The 18,819-nt window shown below is 39.8% G+C and overlaps 1 protein-coding gene across 2 annotated transcripts in view; it reads left to right on the top strand.

Annotated features, from left to right (window-relative positions):
• The window catches only part of CSMD1 (CUB and Sushi multiple domains 1), a 1,948,922-nt gene that overhangs the window by 1,774,755 nt on the left and 155,348 nt on the right, over window positions 1–18,819 (top strand). For both annotated transcript variants that reach the window (XM_073017922.1, XM_007961594.3), the window contains exons 42-46: window positions 2,152–2,340; window positions 10,586–10,763; window positions 11,695–11,840; window positions 12,618–12,698; window positions 13,778–13,891. In XM_073017922.1, coding sequence (XP_072874023.1) covers window positions 2,152–2,340; window positions 10,586–10,763; window positions 11,695–11,840; window positions 12,618–12,698; window positions 13,778–13,891 — 708 coding nt within the window. The remainder of the gene's footprint in view (window positions 1–2,151; window positions 2,341–10,585; window positions 10,764–11,694; window positions 11,841–12,617; window positions 12,699–13,777; window positions 13,892–18,819) is intronic.

Genomic DNA, 18,819 nt, shown 5'->3' with positions numbered 1-18,819 from the left:
CAGCCTCCCAAGTAACTGGGATTACAGGTGCCCAATCACCACTCCTGGCTAAGTTTTGTATTTTTAATAGAGACGGGGTTTCACCATGTTAGTCAGGCTGGTCTCGATTTCTTGACCTCGTGATCCGCCCGCCTTGGTCTCCCAAAATGCTGGGATTACAAGCGTGAGCCACCGAGCCCAGCCTGTATATTGCTATTTTAAAGAGGAAACGATGCCATTTCATTAGTTTATTAAATAGGAAAAAGCTATGGATAATAATGAAACCTCATGGCTCCATGGAATGCTTAATATTTGGCAAATGTTAATGAAGACAAACTCCAAACAGCACTTACATTAATCTTGCGAACGCCAAGGTCACGGTGCAGGCCCACATCATACATTGCCTAGTTGCTATATTCCGTATGTTCTCACTTAATCTTTATGGTGATATCCAATCGCTTTAATATAAAACACAGACTGATTCATATTCTGAGCCTTACCTGTCTCTTAAATCTAATATCTGAGTAAAACCACATCATGCCCTGTGTGTTCCCATACCCCATCTGGTGGCCCCTCCACCCCGTCCTGTCTTTTCTCCTGCCCACCTCTACTTTTTCTGGGTCCTGAACACAGAAACAAAAAATTATAGAATTCTGGGAAACACCTGTCATAATAATATATTGTTTGATTTTCCAGCATTTATTTACAAGTTTCAAAGCTACAGGCTCACTCCAATATTGTCAATGGTTAAGGAATTTACATATAAAATTGAAATTTCCATTTCACTTCATTCTCCACAGGAAAAGTCCCTCTGCAGAAGCTCGAAGCCTTTATTTTATGACTTGATTTTCAGTTGATTGTGAGGACAATGACCAGTGACCTCATGCTCTTTAAAAACTCATTGTGTTGCCTGGCGCTGAGGGTTGGTTTCAGCAGAATTACATGACAGGGAGGAGGTTCTCCCAGAACTGGTGCTACACAGTATGGTTTTGCTGCTGTATTAGGAGCAGGTTCCCAGTCTAATGGGAACTACCTTTATGGATAAAGCTGTGCCTAAACATTCAAAGATGCTAGAGAGGGCTTCTGCTGCTTCGAGTACTCACACCGTCTTCAACAGAGTAGGCGAGAGGAGTCTGCACAATGCCTCATTTAGCTTTAAGATTACAGTATCAGATGACACCTAATTTATGGATTAGTTACTTCTTGCTAATTAATGAGTAAATGTTTAAACCACACAGACTGCAGACATTGATTATCTCTTGTCTTACCTAGAGTTTATTCTAGGGAACATAAAAGACAGAATGATAAAACACAATAAATCATGTTATAAAAAATTGTACTGACAGTAGTCGCCAGCTTAGGGATTATACAGTTTTTTTTTGTTTGTTTTTGTTTTTTTTTTTTTTAAGAAAAAGACTAAAGAGACTGGAATGGATTTTCCTATTATATAAACAGTTAAACAAAACAATGACCTATTTCCCAGTCAGGAGTACTTAGACTGGTAGTATATTTCCTGTTTAAAATGGAATTATTAGGTACATGTTCACCCAGCATTCTTTGTGGGCCCCTTTTATTATTTGTATTACTTTTTCTGGGGGGGGAGGGGTGGTGGGGAACGGAGTCTCGGTCTGTCGCCCAGGCTGGAGTGCAGTGGCGTGATCTCAGCTCACTGCAACCTCCGCCTCCCGGGTTCATGCCATTCTCCTCCCTCAGCCTTCCGAGTAGCTGGGACTACAGGTGCCCACCACACACCTGGCTAACTTTCTGTATTTTTAGTAGAGACGGGGTTTCACCGTGTTAGCCAGCGTGGTCTTGATCTCCTGACCTCATGATTCACCCGCCTCGGCCTCCCAAAGTGCTGGGATTACAGGCGTGAGCCACCACGCCTGGCCTGTATTACTTTCTTAAATAATTTACATCATATGCCTTTTTTCCATAGTAAAGATTAACAAATTTATTTTTGGTATGTGCTACATTCCTTTTAAAGAACACACTATTTTATTAAATGCATGGCATTGGATGGCAACTGACTCCTTAGAAAATATACATTATTAAACTTATATCCAACAACTTCATCTTAAGCAGCTACATATGATGACACTCCTCCTTCAAATTCTGGAGTAATTTAACCTCTCAAATATACGCTTTATTTTGTCTATTTGTTTCTTTCAGCCTATGAATTACAGAACTGTCCAGATCCACCCCCATTTCAGAATGGGTACATGATCAACTCGGATTACAGTGTGGGGCAATCAATATCTTTCGAGTGTTATCCTGGGTACATTCTAATAGGCCATCCTGTCCTCACTTGTCAGCACGGGATCAACAGAAACTGGAACTACCCTTTTCCAAGATGTGATGGTAAGTTCATCATTTCGCTTGGGGGCAATTTAATGTTTCATGGGCATAATAGCACATTAAATATTAAATGAACATATCCAATAATGTATTAATGTATTCAATATTCATTGAGAATCTATTATGTTTTACTTACTCTACTTAATATTTAAGGAATATGTCATATACTAGTAAGTTAAAAGTAAAAAAAAAAAAAACCCTTGTTGCCAAGGAAATTATAAGGAGAGCAAAATAGTAAACACAAGAGGAATGTTATACTCAGCTGCAGGTAAGGAGATGGCACAGGCTTGGCAAGCCATCAGGGAAATCTCCGTGAAGTCAGCAGCGTACAGCTTTACAGTGGTTATATCAAATTGTCGGACCAGAGGGAAAAAGGGTACTTACTAATTTGATCCTTGGTATTTATGTTTGTTTAGCTTTTATAATAATTATATATTGCATTTGCATTTCAGGAAAATGAACTCATTTTTGTAGTGGGCCTTGAAAGGTACATAGCGTTTTGCTACTTGGAGGCAGAACACTCCAGGTAGAAGAAACAGTGTCAGAAAAAGCGCAGTGTAGATGCAGCCTTAGGAGAAAACAGTCGCCTGGTCTAATAGTGTAGGAGGAGGGGCTCTTGGGAGAGGCTAGAGACAAGTTCTTGTTCAATGGTGCAGCAGAAGACCTGGTCTCTTTAGCTGTCCTTTCCTGAGCAGGAATCCTGACTTCAGTGCTTCTGGGTGACTGCCTAATTTTTATGATGACTTTGACATTTTTTAATATCAAATTAAAATAATAAATCCATATGATGTTTAGGAAGAATGCATATGTAATAGAAAATTTACTGTAAACCCGATATTCTAACACTCTGCATACAGGGCCTTTGAATGAAAAAATAATGAAATTACCAATTCCGTGGACCTTCGAAATACTAAACACTTGTATCCTGTGGGGAAAAGGGAAAGACATCTGGCCGTGCTTTAATTTCTACTGAAGAAGTAAAAGAAGCACATCAATAGACTTTTTAAATCACAGTTTTTACCCATATTTATCTATTCTATATTATTATAAAAATAACTACAAACACACTTTGGGAGGCCAAGGCAGGCAGGTCACGAGGTCAGGAGTTTGAGACCATCCTAGCTAACACGGTGAAACCCCATCTCTACTAAAAATACAAAAAAATTAGTCGGGCGTGGTGGCGGCGCCTGTAGTCCCAGCTAGTCAGGATTATGAGGCAGGAGAATGGTGTGAACCCGGGAGGCGGAGGTTGCAGTGAGCTGAGATCACGCCATTGCACTCCAGCCTGGGTGACAGAGCGAGACTCCGTCTCAAATAAATAAATAAATAAATAAATAAAATAAAAAACTGCAAACAATTATTTCATCATATTTTAAAAGTATTTTATCTTAATCTAATATTTATTTAATTACATATAAAATAGCACTTACAATTAATTTTATAAAATAAGGATAGCAGTAACCTATCTGGGCTGTTTTTCATTAAAACATTTTTTAAATCTTTAAGTCAACTTTCCATTCTAGAAACTCATATATATGTATAAATTCCTTTGAAATTGTCAGGATTGAAACCTCTTACTTGCAAGTTTGGTGTGAAGACTTTGAATTCATATGTAAATGGTAGACTCTCTGGCTTGATATTTAAAAACTACAATTAAGTATCTAATTTGATTTTATTGCTTTCTCAAGCTTAGTTTTTCAATATGGAAATAACTGCTCTGGCTTAGAATTATTTTGTCAGTGTGAAAATAACAAAATCTACCTTTTTTGATAGAATTTAAAGTGATGCCACCTTTCCTAATTCTAACATCGTGTATAATACCATCCAGAATTAGCTAAACTCTGGATGAGTTTAAAGCCTAAAGCCCTTGAGACTCCCAAAACCAGCCTGAGGCTTCATTCTCCATTAGAAGAACTCAGAGACATCTCTAAAACTGTCATGCTTGTCGTTATGGTTTTAACAGGGAGGGGATATGTCAGTATCTTCCAGGGAAAAGACATGTGTGGTAGAGTCCAGGAGGATGTCTCGCTCTCTCAGAAACCCCATGTGACCACAGGCAGAAGACCATCACCCCGGTCACCTCTTCGGGTCTGAGTTTTGAGGTTTCTAGTGGGGCTCTGCTTTGTAGGCAGGACTGAGGGATTGAATGTCCAATGGCTGATCTTGGCCTCCAGGTAGAAGCTGCGCCCCACATGCCCCAGCGTAAGCTACATGGTTGGTTTTTCATGTATTACCAGCTCCCACCTGGCATTGCTAGATCGGACCAATTACATACTCCACAAAGACCCCTCCCAGGAGTGAGCGCAAAGGCCAGATCTCTCTGGTCCATGCCAAGTTCTTTACTAAACAAGCATTTGTACTATTATATTTCTATTTTTACCAATACTCATAAACCAAATTAAAAAACTGAAACACAGGATTCATGTAAAAGTTGATCATAAATATTGAAAGAAATTAGAGGACCTATATAAAGGATTTTCTAAGAACCATCTAATGTGTATTTAATATCCTTTTCATATTAAAAAAGCTGTTATTTAACACAAAAGGTGCTTTACTTGTGAAAGTTTATATTTCTTAAAGAAGTCATTGTTTCATAAGAATGAGGAGGCTGTTCAGATGCCTATTGGGTACGGTTGTATGGCACTTAAGTCTTCCCCAGAGACAGCAGTAAACACTGCTGACAACCCAGTATCTTCATGTAACATGTATTTTATTAATTGACAGTGGTTTATCATTTCAGATCAATGGTTGCTATATAGGTCAAGTGTACTGAAAAACCATCTTCAAAGGTCCAGCCCTGTAGACTTCAAAAGAACTTCAGAAAAAAATGGAGATACTTTAAACAACTTCTCGATGTCTTTATTAAAAATTGACCAGTTTAGATAATTAATGAAATAATTCTAAATCCTAAGGCATCAGTCTTCACAAGTATATATGAAATCAATTTGTATGTACATACTGAAAATACATATTAAGCTACATAAGAATCTATTACGTGAAATTAATACAGTATAAATTTATCTGAAAAACTGTGATGTGAAAGTATATCTGTGAAAATAAACAAATGAAAGAAAATGTCTCTGAAAGTTACCTGAGAAATTCAAGACATTATTTTTCTGTCAGTAACATAATTACACAGAAGTCTCAGTTTAAAAAAAAAAAAAAAAAAAAAAAAAAAAAGGTTATAGAGGCCAAGTGCAGTGGCTCATGCCTGTAATCCCAACACTTTGGGAGACTGAGGTGGGTGGATCACTTGAGGTCAGGAGTTTGAGAACAGCCTGGCCAACATGGCAAAGCCCCAACTCTACTAAAAATACAAAAATTAGCCAGGCGTGGTGGCGGGCACCCAGCTACCTGGGAGGCTGAGTCAGGAGAATCGCTTGAACCCAGAAGGTGGAGGTTGCAGTGAGCCAAGATAGCGCCATTGCACTCCAACCTGGGTGACATGAGCAAAACTCCATCTCAAAAAAAGAAAAAAAAAAAATGGGTTTATAATTGTTAAAATATGTTTAAGAAACTGAAATGTTTATGCATAAAAGTATACTTTTAGGTATCAAAAAAATCTTAAACACTATCATAACAAACGACTTAAATGCATTAGTATGTGTACAGTGGGGAACTGCATAGACGGAGATAATTATTAGTGTAAGTAATATGTTGTGATAGGTATGCTAGCAGCTTCTTTGAATTTGACAGATTTTGTAAGCAGAAAACAATTTTATTGCAAAATTGACATGAGAAATGCAACTAGCTAAACAATGTATTATTATATACATACTTTTTGAAATTAAGACTTACCAAGTTGATTGGTAAATACAGAAAATAATCTTTCCCAGTAATAGAGAATAAAAATAACTGTAAAGAATGCAACTCTGTCTCTTTATTTTTCTTACTTACATTCACAAATACAGTTTTTAAAATCTCCATTACCAAACGACAATTTCCAAGACAGAGTGCATTCTGGCTTTTTATCTGAAAATACCTCTAAGGAAACCAGAGTAAGAGAAGGAAGAAAAATGATGGCAGAAATAACTCTGGTGCCCTATACGGTAGGGGAGATTAAGCTTTCAGTATCTGGATATATTAAGAGTCAGGATATTTTTATATTAATAAATATTTACATATATATTTATATTTATTATAACATATTTACTATATTTTACATTAATATTTATGCCAAGTATATTTATTAGTTTTTTAATATGGAATTTATTTCATATTCTTAATGTTTAGCCAAAAAACTTAACATAATTCTAGAGAAAACCATCTATAAATGATAAGCCTCTTAGCAAACATTCAAGGTTTTAAAATTTAAATTATTTTGTTTTTACTTTATTTATTTGAGATGGGGTCTCAGTCTGTTGCCCAGGCTGGAGTGCAGTAGTGCAATCACCGCTCACTGTAGCATTGACCTGCCAGGCTCAAGCAGTCCTCCCACTTCAGCCTCCCAAGTGGCTGGGACTATAGGCATGTGCTCCCATGCATGACTAATTAAAAAAAAAAAAATTATTATTATTTTTTATATATAGATGGGATCCCCCTGTATTGCCCAGACTAGTCTCAAACTCCTGGGCTCAAATGATCCTCCTGCCTCAGCCTACCAAAGTGCTGGAATTATAGCTATGAGCCACACACAGCCAGCCTGTTTTAATTTTAATTTGATGTAACATCACTTAATATGCCCTATCCATCTCTCTTCACAGAAAGTCACACTGCATAAAGAGAGGAAAAGGTAGCACAATAAAGAGATGTTTCCTTGTGCCTCCGCCCTCCTTTGCCAATGTGTGCCAGCCCACCAGTTGATTTTCTGGTATCTTCTAGCTCTGGCTTCACACCTGAGCAGGAGTCAGTCACATATACCCATTACTTTTGTGTGTGTGACCCACCAAAAGTCCCCCCTTCCCACTTCTCAGGGATGTTAATTAACGAAGGGAAGCCTCGGTGGTGTTTGAGGCAATGGGAGAGAGTGGTGCTGTGGGGGAGGTCAGTGGCGCCAGGATACCTGGGCCAGTTTGCCATTTGGCATGACATTCAAGTTAGACATCACCGCCATCACTTTGAACACAGCGACTGCTGGCTCTAGAATTGGATCCAAATATGCTGCTTTGTTATCTTTATGTGCTTATTCTCTGGAAAAATACATGAGCAGCTTCAGCAATTCCCTCCTTCACTGCCTTGCACAGCAATGCGCTCTCCCACATGCACATCCGGGTATTCATGAGCACGGAAATGCGTGCGCATCTCTTCGCTCCATGGCTCCTGAGAGTGGAGGGAGTGTGGCCTCTCCATCTCTTTCAGTTGCTGATGCCATGGTCAGCTGCTTGTCTTCCTGGTCAGGCTCGGACCAGAGTCTCCCAGGCAGACAGGTGAGGAGCTGGGAGGTACCTGCTGTACTCCACGCAGAGCTTCCTCCTTCATCTCACTCCAGACTCCACTTTGAAGCCCGCCTCCAGGGAAAGGAAGGCAGGGGGGATGCGCTTCCTGCCGAGACACGCACACTTCCTGCGGAGGCAGATCACAGGCCCGCGTCTCTGCGGAGCTCAGTGAGACGCCACCACTTGGAGAAATGCAAGCATGCCTTTGATGCCACTCCAGGGAGGATAAAGACTTTCTGGAACTAGATAAAGATCAGGCCAGGGAAAAGGAGAGGGGAAATTTCGACTCCAGTTTTTTTAGGGTCTTCTTTTTTTTCATCTCTAGACTACCCAGTGGGAGGGCAATAGGATTTTGCTTTGAGAGAATTTTGTATGCTCACGGATAGAATATTATTATCTTATGTGATGATGAGCGTCTCTTCTTTTCCTTCACAGCACTTGCACCCGTTGAATTTTAAACTTCTGTAGTGTTTGCTTAATATCTCTTTTCATCACTGTTCAGTAAGCTTTTTACAAAGGCAGCAACAGGGTCTCCACGGTTCACTATGGCGTCTCCAGCCCCAAGCACCCTTTCTGGTACATAATACACTCTCAGTAGATACTTGTTGAGGGAGTGATTGAAAAGATTTGTTATTTGGATTTCATAGATAAATCATGGCAAGAATCACTGACTTGCTCAATGTCATAGAGCTATTCAGTGGCATAAAGAATATTGGAATCAGGAATGTGTTCTATCAAGAAAATCACTACCTCATTTCTTTTGCCCTTTAAGAGGTGGGAACGATGGCTTCCTGTTTTGTTTTCCCAACAGGAAGGGTGCTACTATCTATAATGTGGTTAGATAACTTCAAGATTCAACTAGAAAAGCAGAAATGCAAAAGGGAAACCTTAGCATTGTAAGTCCACACTAAATTAATAGCATGGAGTCACTCGTAAAGGGTTTCAGCCTAATTGGTTTCATGAGTTTACTATTAAAGTGCTTTCTGGTTATTCTCTAATTCATCAATTCATCAATTTGTTTATCACGATCCGAGCTAGACAATAGGGACTGATGAAAGGAGGTAGCTGCTGGGGTGGGAGGACGCAGACCGTGTCTCCTAGAGACTGACAGTCTCGTGGGAGCTGTGTGGTCTGTGAGCAGATGCTGGACCTCTAGAGCCAGAGCAACCAGGAAAGACTTTAAGGAGGTAGTGACAAGGCGTTGAGTTTTGAAGGAAGAGACAAATTTGCCTTGGCAGAAAATAGAAGAAAGCATGTGAACACTCCCTCAACGTCTGGCGGGAGGAAAAGTGCACTGCCAACAGGAGACCAAAGTAGCTTGTTATGGGGACAGCGTGGTTTATAGTCCCATTATTATTATTATTAATTATTGTTAGAGACAGAGACTCTCTCTGTCACCCAGGCTGGAATGCAATGGCACAATCTTGGCTTACTGCAACCTCCACCTCCCAGATTGAAGCAATTCTTCTGCCTCAGCCCCCCAAGTACCTGGGATTACAGGTGTGCACCACCACGCCTGGCTAATTTTTGTATTTTTAGTAGATTTGGAGTTTCACCATGTTAGCCAGGCTGGTCTTGAACTCCTGACCTAAGGTAATCCACCCACCTCAGTCTCACAAACTGCTGGGATTACAGGAGTGAGCCACTGTGCCCAGCGTATGGTCCCATGTTACAGATGACAAGCTTCAGGAGTGTCCCAGACCCTGACCTCATAGAATTTACAGAAATGGAGGCTCCCAGGGGTAATTTGCTTCTCCAGCTTGCAAATCCAGGTTTGTGTGACTGCAGACCTCACTTAGTAATAATGATGCTGTAAAACTTCTAAAATAGTCTCTACATATAGTCCTTTCTTCTGATGAAAGGATCCACATCTCCAGCGAGGTTCAATCCAATGTTCTTTTCAAATCAATACACATCTGTGCGGTTCAGTGGTTCAGCAATGTATCATATCCTGCCGCACGGTATATTCTCACTTGTTATTAAACTTTTCTTTTGTTTATCTGTTTGTGTATTTGGGCCTTTTTCCTCCACCTAAATTCTATACCATGTTTGGCAGCCCTTCAAGGTTCAAGAGAGTTGTGAACACTCATCTCACACCTCTTAGCTGTTGGTTTGAGTTCAACGTTCAAAGTTTTATGACTTTGATGCACTATGTTTGAATTAAAGACTATATTTCAGGTTATTCCATTAGTGCTTGGACTTGTCGTTTTCCATAAATAAAATAATTACCATTAAAATAATAAATATACATTTCTTAACAAAAATGAAAATAAATTGGGTATTGTGGTAGTTCTTCAAGTTGTTGAACACTTGTAAAATCTGGAAATGCTTCCGTAAAACATCACTCACATAATGTTATATTACATTATCTTACTTCTTCAGGTATATATCCAAAGAAGTAAGATAAGTAAAGAATTGATGTTTTTGTTTTAAGGCAAATAGACTTAGATAAAACTGTTTCAGATGACTTGTAAATAGGGTCTAGCAGTGTGAGTTAGAAAAAGCAGTTACATATTTATGAATACTTTCCCCATAATTCATTGTGCTGGACACTCGAATGGGTTATCAACAGGTCACGGGTGATAACTAAGGATTTTATTTGAGTCATAGAAGAATAAATTTGTCCTAAAGGAATTTTGAAGATATGGAGAATATATTAAATAAAACTGAGATAATTTAGCTTAGACATATAATTCTTCTAAGGTCTTCAAATTTTAGGGGAGTAATTTTGACAAAATGGGCATTCAGAAATATTTCTCACTTATTTCCCTTCAGGAAAAATGTTGGCTAAGGTACTTTGGAGTCAAATATTTAGCTTTCTACTTTCTAAAATCAGCTGTATGGCATTTGTTTTTTCTTGGCTTCCTTCGCAGCCCCTTGTGGGTACAACGTAACTTCTCAGAATGGCACCATCTACTCCCCTGGCTTTCCTGATGAGTATCCGATCCTGAAGGACTGCATTTGGCTTATCACAGTGCCTCCTGGGCACGGAGTTTATATCAACTTCACCCTGTTACAGACGGAAGCTGTGAACGATTACATTGCTGTTTGGTATGAGAACCTCTCAAGTCAAAATATCTGTAATCGTGATAAACAATTCTGACTTAGCATACATATGCCATTTATATACAGGGCACATATTTAGAATAAACTTCTTAGATACTAGAGAAGAAATTCACCAACGAAATCCAGAGATATAGGGAATCAATTTCACATAGTACATGTGGGTTTTGCGGCATGTAGAAATAGGCAGAATTGTGTCTGTGTGTCTGTGTCCGTGTGTGTGTAGAGGATGTGTGTTTGTGGGTGTGTGTGGGGTGTATCTGTGTGTGATGTGTGTCTCTATGGGTGTGTATGTGTGGTGTGTGTGGCTTGTGTATGTCTGTGTGTGGCTTATATGTGTATTTGTGTGTGTGGTGTCTGTGTGTGTGGTGTGTATGTTGTGTGTGTGTGTGCATGTTGTGTGTGGTGTGGCTGCACTCTTGTCGGAGCCCATAGTGGAAGCAGGAGCAGAAGCCAGTGGCCAGGGCAAGTAGAAGCAGAAGACCATGCTGGCCAGGCTGGTCTCGAACTCCTGACTTCAGGTGATCTGTCCACCTTGGCCTCCCAAAGTGCTGGGATTCAAGGCGAGAGCCACCGTGACTGGCCAATTTTACCTCTTTCTGGTAAAAGAAAGAGTGCTTACAAAACTCCCTATATGCTTGATGAAACAATGACAAAAATCACGCAACATGGATGAGGAAAGGCGTGCTGCTGTTGACATCTGACCAGTGCCGAGCGCCTGCTGAACACTAATGAAAGACAGAGACTGGAGGTTCCTCAACTCTGTGGAAATTCAACATCTTGATGTTTACAAACACAGTATCCAGAGAATGGATGTTTTATTGCTTTTATAAAAAAAATTAATTCATTAGCCAAAGTTTCCATTAATCTCACTCAGAAGTAAATATACTTAGACGGCCGCCTCTTTCTGTCTTTCTAGGGATGGTCCCGATCAGAACTCACCCCAGCTGGGAATTTTCAGTGGCAACACAGCCCTCGAAACGGCATATAGTTCCACCAACCAAGTCTTGCTCAAGTTCCACAGCGACTTTTCAAATGGAGGCTTCTTTGTCCTCAATTTCCACGGTCAGTTGATTTTCACTCCGGTAATTAAGACTGAGAATTCCATGTGGTGGTTCCTGCTGAAGTTTCTTGACTCAACTGAGGGCGTATATGATTCTCTTGCATTGGAAGCCACTGTTTCCTGTGGTCCTTTTTTTGTTTAATGATATCTTTATTATTTCACATCATATCAAGCTTGGATTTATTCCAAGATACATGTATTCTAAGTGAAGCTCTGCGATGAAGACCATTGAAAGAGATTTGGTACCTTTTATAGATTTACTCATCCCTGTCTCAAGATAAGATGTTATAGCAAATGTCATGTAACTATAAATGGTGTGAAAGCAAACCTCCAATAATCCTGGGAATGCACTCTAAATGGTATGCAGAACATCTATCAATCAATCGCTTATCTCTCACGAACACTGCCACCCACAGAATTCCTCGGGACAAGGGACAGGGCAAATGTTAGCAAATCTAAACATGGACAGGGAGCCAGGTTGACTGTTGAGTCATTCTTCTTGCAAAATTCCAAACATCTGTAAAGTGTGTTTCCTTAAATGCTATACTTTAAAAAATAATTGTATACTTTTTTCCTTGGGCTTTAACTATTTTTTGGCATTAAATAATAATATGAACATTTGAAGCTTGGGAATTTTATAAAACTATGATTCATGAATATAGACATTTCAGTCAGCATACTTAAGCATTATAACAACTGTCAGGTGAATTTTCGTAATACTTGTGTTTATTCAGCAAGTGTAATTGCGATTATTATTATTCTTTCCATTAATCATTTAGCATTTCAGCTCAAGAAATGTCAACCTCCCCCAGCGGTTCCACAGGCAGAAATGCTTACTGAGGATGATGATTTTGAAATAGGTAATATTTTCTTCATTACAATACCATGAACTCAACACGACATTTTTTTACACCCACTTCTCATTGTAATCATTACTCAGACAAGTTAATGAGTAATTTGTCAGAGAAACAAAAACGAAAACAAAAAGCAAACTATCCTTAAAGTATTGCTGAGAACTTATGCAGAGGTCATGTGTCAAATAGAAAGTGTCTGCCCTTCTTCATTACCATGATTTTTTTTTGTTTTGCCATTTGAATTTTGATGTCATTTTGAACATTTTTTTCCTCTACGACATTTGCTAATCGTATTTGCTAGACAGACTTGGGCAGATATCTGCATTTAGTTAGGGGGACACATTCATGCACTTGAGAAAAATCTTAATCATTCGTGGCTAAAAGGATGATTACATAACATTGGCATTTCCTTGAAACTGGGATATAATAAGAGAAAATATTTGGTGATGATATTTAGGATTTCTGCTTTATCATTTTATATTAATGATCTAATTTATTAAATACTCTTCTGGTCATACTGAGAAGGCAGTGATGGCATATGTTTGTAGTATAATTATTGTAACCCAGGATTTTTCAGCCCCAATTATAAAACTCTGCCCTGTGTTTCAGACCACTGGTCAAACCATGTGACCCGATTTCTGCTGTCCTCACCCTGGCTTAGTTAATTGGAACATTGTGCTAAGTAGGCCAAGGTCAGAGATGAGTCTCCATGGATGCTATAAAGCCATTCGATTCTACAATCTTGCTTAAACCGTAGCATCTGTTTTCCTTTTTTTTTTTTTTTTTTTTTTTTATTTTTCCATCTGCAATCACTGGGGAAGGGGTACCAACATGAATGCATCAGTCAAGGAAGAAAAGCTGGCCCATCATTTCAGTACTAGTATCGGCTAAGCTTAATAGAGCATCTTTATAAATTAAGAACTTAAAATGGTACTATTTTTAAAAGACTAAAAATAAATACAGACACAGTTTCTAAAAAGATTTGCATGTTGATTTAATTCATTAAGCAGTCTGATATGTGTAACACCTTCACACGCTCAGAAGGTCACACACAATTTCTTGGTTTGTTGTATTGACTCTTCCAGGAGATTTTGTGAAGTACCAGTGCCACCCCGGGTACACCTTGGTGGGGACCGACACTCTGACCTGCAAGCTCAGTTCCCAGTTGCAGTTTGAAGGTTCTCTCCCAACATGTGAAGGTATGCACTGTTTGATACTAAAACTACATAAACTTATTCAACATGGAAAATTGTATTGTTTGTGTTGGTCTGCATTTCTTTGTAGAGGTGTGAATTTATTTATTTTTTATTTATTTTGGAGATAGGGTCTTACTCGTGTCACCCAGGTGGGAGTGCAGTGGCGCAATCATAGCTCACCACTGCCTCAACTTCCCTGGTCTCAGGTGATCCTCCTGCCTCAGCCTCCTGAGTAACTGGGACTACATGCGTGCACCACCATGCCTGGCTAATTTTTGGAAATTTTTTATATATATAAACAGGTTTTCACCATGTTACCCAGGCTGGTCTTGAACTTCTGGACTCAAGCGATCCCCCTGCCTCAGCTTCCCAAATTGCTAAGATTGCAGGCATGAACCACTGCACCCAGCCTGCACTTAATCTGTGCTCTGATCCCATTGCAATGAAACTAGCATACTAACAGAAATATCCAATGATGTTTTTTCTTTTAGCTACTCCTAGAAAATAAACCAAGGCCATATCAAATAAGAAATCATGTTTCTCACAGCAATTTATCATGTAAATGTTCAAACATGGCAAAATTGAAATAATTTTAATACCAGAATAATTTAACACCTTAATATACACCACCTAGCTTCCACTAAGAAAACTTACAAAGTATTTCCTTTATCACATGCCCATCTGTTATTTTTCTAGCCGTTTGTTAAGCTATGCTATATTTTTGATGCATTTCAAGGCAAATTTTGAATATTACTTCATTTTGCTGTAAATGCATTAGCATGCATATAAGTAGCTGGTGTTTAATATTTTGATGTAAATTTATAAACAATGAAACATGTGCATTTCATGTTTTTCTCACATGTGTTTAGCATATGTAGACCATGTGCAAGAAAATAGACAATATACAATAACAGAACAAGATGCTGAGGCTGAATCTGTTGATTTCATCTATTAGAAGACAAGTAGGTTACTTTTAAAAGATTGTTTAATAAACACCACTTTCAAGTATCATTGAATAAAAAAGACTTGAAAAACTATACATAAGCTCAAATGCGCAAGTAAGTCAGAAACATCATTAGTTCACCTATCAAAAAGCTTTCCAAATTACAACAGTTTTTATGCCTTCAAAATCATAATGAAGTGCAGATGTAGTGCTTTTGAGCAATGTGGCTCTTTCAAGGAATCCAACTATTGTGATTCCTTAGGGTTTACGCAGCTCAAAGGGCCCCTACGATTTAGGAAGGCAGGACGTGGAGCCAGAGTCAGTCAATCAGGCAGCTTTGAGCAAATCATTCTTCCCTGCATTGTGCACAGAGAGGATGATTTATCTGCTGTATTTTTGAGATTGTTGTAAAGACTCAGTGAATATTAAATGAATTTATCTTTTGGAGTGTTTTATAATGTTAACTGCCTTCCCTGTAAAAGGAAGTTTTCCTTGCAAAACTATCAACTTGGCAATGGTTTTGCAGATGCTCACACCTGTGAATGGCTCCTCTTCAAAGGTCTGGTAACTGGCCGAGTGCGGTGGCTCATGCCTGTAATCCTAGCATTTTGGGAGGTCAAGGTGGGCGGATCACCTGAGGTTGGGAGTTCAAGACCAGCCTGACCAATATAGAGAAACCCTGTCTCTACTAAAAATAGCCAGGCATGGTGGTGCATGCCTGTAATCTACTCGAGTAGCACAGCCAGCTACTTGAGTGGCTGAGTCAGGAGAATTACTTGAACCCGGGAGGTGGAGGTTGCAGTGAGCCGAGATCGTGCCATTGCACTCCAGCCTGGGAGACAGAGCAAAACTCTGTCTCAAAAAAAAAAAGAAAAAAAAAGATCTGATAACTTTGTGCATTCTCATTCTGGAATAAGGCAGGATTCCAGGCACCCTGAAAGAGAGAAACAGTCTTCTACATCTGAAGAAAAATTGGCATACATTTTGGAATGAATTATTACCAAATATCCATAATAACTTGGATTTTCTTTGAAAAAATGTTAACATTAAAGTTGTATCTACATGAGAGCCATTGATTACAGGAAACCACTACCTGAGCAGAGGGCCAGACCCTTAGCCTGCTTATCTGTTTAAACGCTCAGCAGACCACAGGCTGTGGAAGTCATCAAAATCCGTGCCTCTAGGTTGCCTTACTTAGAAGTGGAGATTGCATGGGGTGCAAAGTCAGGACCAAAGTCATTATCTTCTTAGAAAAAAGCCAACGTCTGTGCCATCTTCCAGGAGCAACAATGGTCTATTTATGGATTCTTTCCTCAAGGTGGGGGGATATAAAAAGTGTTCATCGTCTGCCATTCTATATAAAAATGAACTCAGGCAAACCTTTGCATTTTTTAAGGTACATTTTAATCCCAACAAACAAAGCCTCAAGTTTCTCAGAATAGACGACTTTAAGTAAAGGTGATCTTAGCTGAGAAGAGAAGAAAGGCATACGTATGTGTCGAATGTGCTTCTCTAAAAACAGGGAATTTTGGCCAGGCGCGGTGGCTCATCCCCGTAATCCCAGAACTTTGGGAGGCCAAGGCGGGCAGATCACCTGAGGTCAGGAGTTCAAGACCACCCTGCCCAACATGAAGAAACCCCTTCTCTACTGAAAATACCAAATTAGCCGGGCGTGGTGGCACATGCCTGTAATCCCAGCCACTTGGGAGGCTGAGGCTGGAGAATCACTGGAACCTGGGAGGCGGAGGTTGCAGTGAGCCAAGATTGTTCCATTGCACTCTAGCCTGGGCAACAAGAGCAAAACTACGTCATTTAAAAAATAATTTTAAAAAAGGAATTTGATTAGGGTGTCCTCTCCAGATGAACCTAGTTCTTATTTAAATGATGCTTAATTCATGACAAGCTAAGAACAGAGAACAATCATGCACTGCATGACGTTTTGATCCATGACAGACCGTGTAGATAAACGTGGTCCTGTAAATTATAATGAAACTGAAAATTCCCACCACCGAGTGACGTCTAGCAGTCGCAGTGCTACGGGGCAAAGCGTTACCTTTTCCATGTTGAGACGTGTTCAGATGCGAGAATACTTACCCTCATGTTCCAGTTGCCTACAGTCTTCAGTACAGTCTCATGCTGTGCCGGTGTGTCGTCTCGGAGCAATAGGCTACACCATATGGCTTAATTGTGTAGCAGGCTGTACCATCTGGGTGTGTGTAAGTGTTCCTGGACCAAACTGAGGGTGGGGCTGTTATTTTTCATGGCCCAATAACGAGATGCAGATGAACTGAGGAGGAAGAGAGTTTTTATTTCTATAAGTGGTTACAGGGAGAAAGACTGGAAATTATCACCAGATCAACTCAAAATTACAAAGCTTTTAGAGCTTTTGTACCTCCTAAGCTATATGTCTGTGTGTAAGTGTGCATTTATTTAAAGATGTAAGTGATTAAGTTTTTAAAAGTTATAACTAAGGTCTGAGTCCTGAAGACCTTCCTCTGGAGCCTCAGCAAGTTTACTGAATCTAAATGGGTCCAGTGCTGGGATGATTAGCCTTGTTTTGTCTCCTGTTAAATCACACAGGTTTGGGGCGTTCCTGTAGACCCCGATAAACTTGTTTGTGGAGGTCTGGGGAGTTTCTTCAGGCTGCTACTCAAACTTGTTGAATCCTAAAAGGGTCCTGTGAAGAATTCCTTTGTTACCTCGTCATGCTTCAAGGCCCAGGAGAAGCCTGGGGAAACTCTTTGTTACCTTCCAGGCTTTGTATAAAGGCTCTGGCTCTTTCAGCTTTTAATATTTACCTGGAACACTCCGTTCCAGTCTTTGTATAAAGGCGCTGGCTCTTTCAGCTTTTAATGTCTAACTGGAACACTCCGTTAGTACTGACACAGTTGTTATGGAGGCCTGCGTTCATGAGACTGGCCTGCCGCTGAAGTGCATGCTGTTATCTTTGCATGGTTCCGTGATCCTCTAAAGATGCATTTCTCACAGCCTGTCCCATCTTTAAGTGGCACATGTAGAAATCAACACAACATATGCGTTATTCTCTAAATCTCCTCAGTCATCACAGACATTTACAGGGAGTGTTCTGCAGACAAACTTCACCAACTTTCACTCACATCGAAGGTCCCCACACCCCACTCCACTCCTCAGGAGGCACACAGGATTACCTAGTTCTCTTCTCTTTCAAGTCACGGGTCAGTTTGCTGAAGACAAACAGAGAGTGATCTTAGCTGTCATTCTCTAAACGGCTCATCATTTGAAAACAAACAGGAAATAGGACCCCAGATGTCTCTTCCCAAATCCTGAATCACTGAAGCACTTAATTATTGTCTCTTTAAGTAACTTTTCTACTTTTTGATTGATTCGATTGTGCTCAAGTGGGGGCCCGTCTCCCAATAAATTCTTCAGAAAAATTATTTTAGCTATTAGTCTGTCTGTGTCAAATGTCATAACCACACTTTTAGAAGTTGTGTTTTGAAAATTATCACCCTCCCAGTGCTTTGGGAGGCCGAGGCGGGAGGATCGCCTGAGGTCAGGAGTTCGAGACCAGCCTGGCCAACATGGTGAAACCCCATTTCTACTAAAAATACAAAAATTAGCCAGATGTGGTGGCAGGCATCTGTAACCCCAGCTGCTCTGGAGGCTGAGGCTGGAGAATCGCTTGAACCCTGGATGCCGAGGTTGCGGTGAGCCGAGATTGTGTCACTGCACTCCAGCCTGAGCGACAGAGCAAGACTCTGTCAAAAAAAAAAAAAGAAGAGAAAAAGAAAATTATCACCAATTTTAGGGAAACAAGGAGCGCGCATTGTTCTTTGAAAGTCAGCATTATATGAAAATGTTACTGTGCTGGACACTCATCTTAATGCAGAAAAACATGAGTAAGAGACATCACAGAAGTGGCTCTTCTCTTGTTAAGGAAAAAAGAAGTGTTTCAAAAAGTGAAGAGAATTAATAACAAAAGTTTGGAAACACAAAGGAGGGTGCAGCA

The sequence above is a fragment of the Chlorocebus sabaeus genome, chromosome 8 (genome assembly GCF_047675955.1).
Source record: "Chlorocebus sabaeus isolate Y175 chromosome 8, mChlSab1.0.hap1, whole genome shotgun sequence".
Classification (NCBI taxonomy): domain Eukaryota; kingdom Metazoa; phylum Chordata; class Mammalia; order Primates; family Cercopithecidae; genus Chlorocebus; species Chlorocebus sabaeus.
Note: the sequence above shows the minus strand (reverse complement) of the source record. Positions and strands in the feature narration are given on the sequence as shown.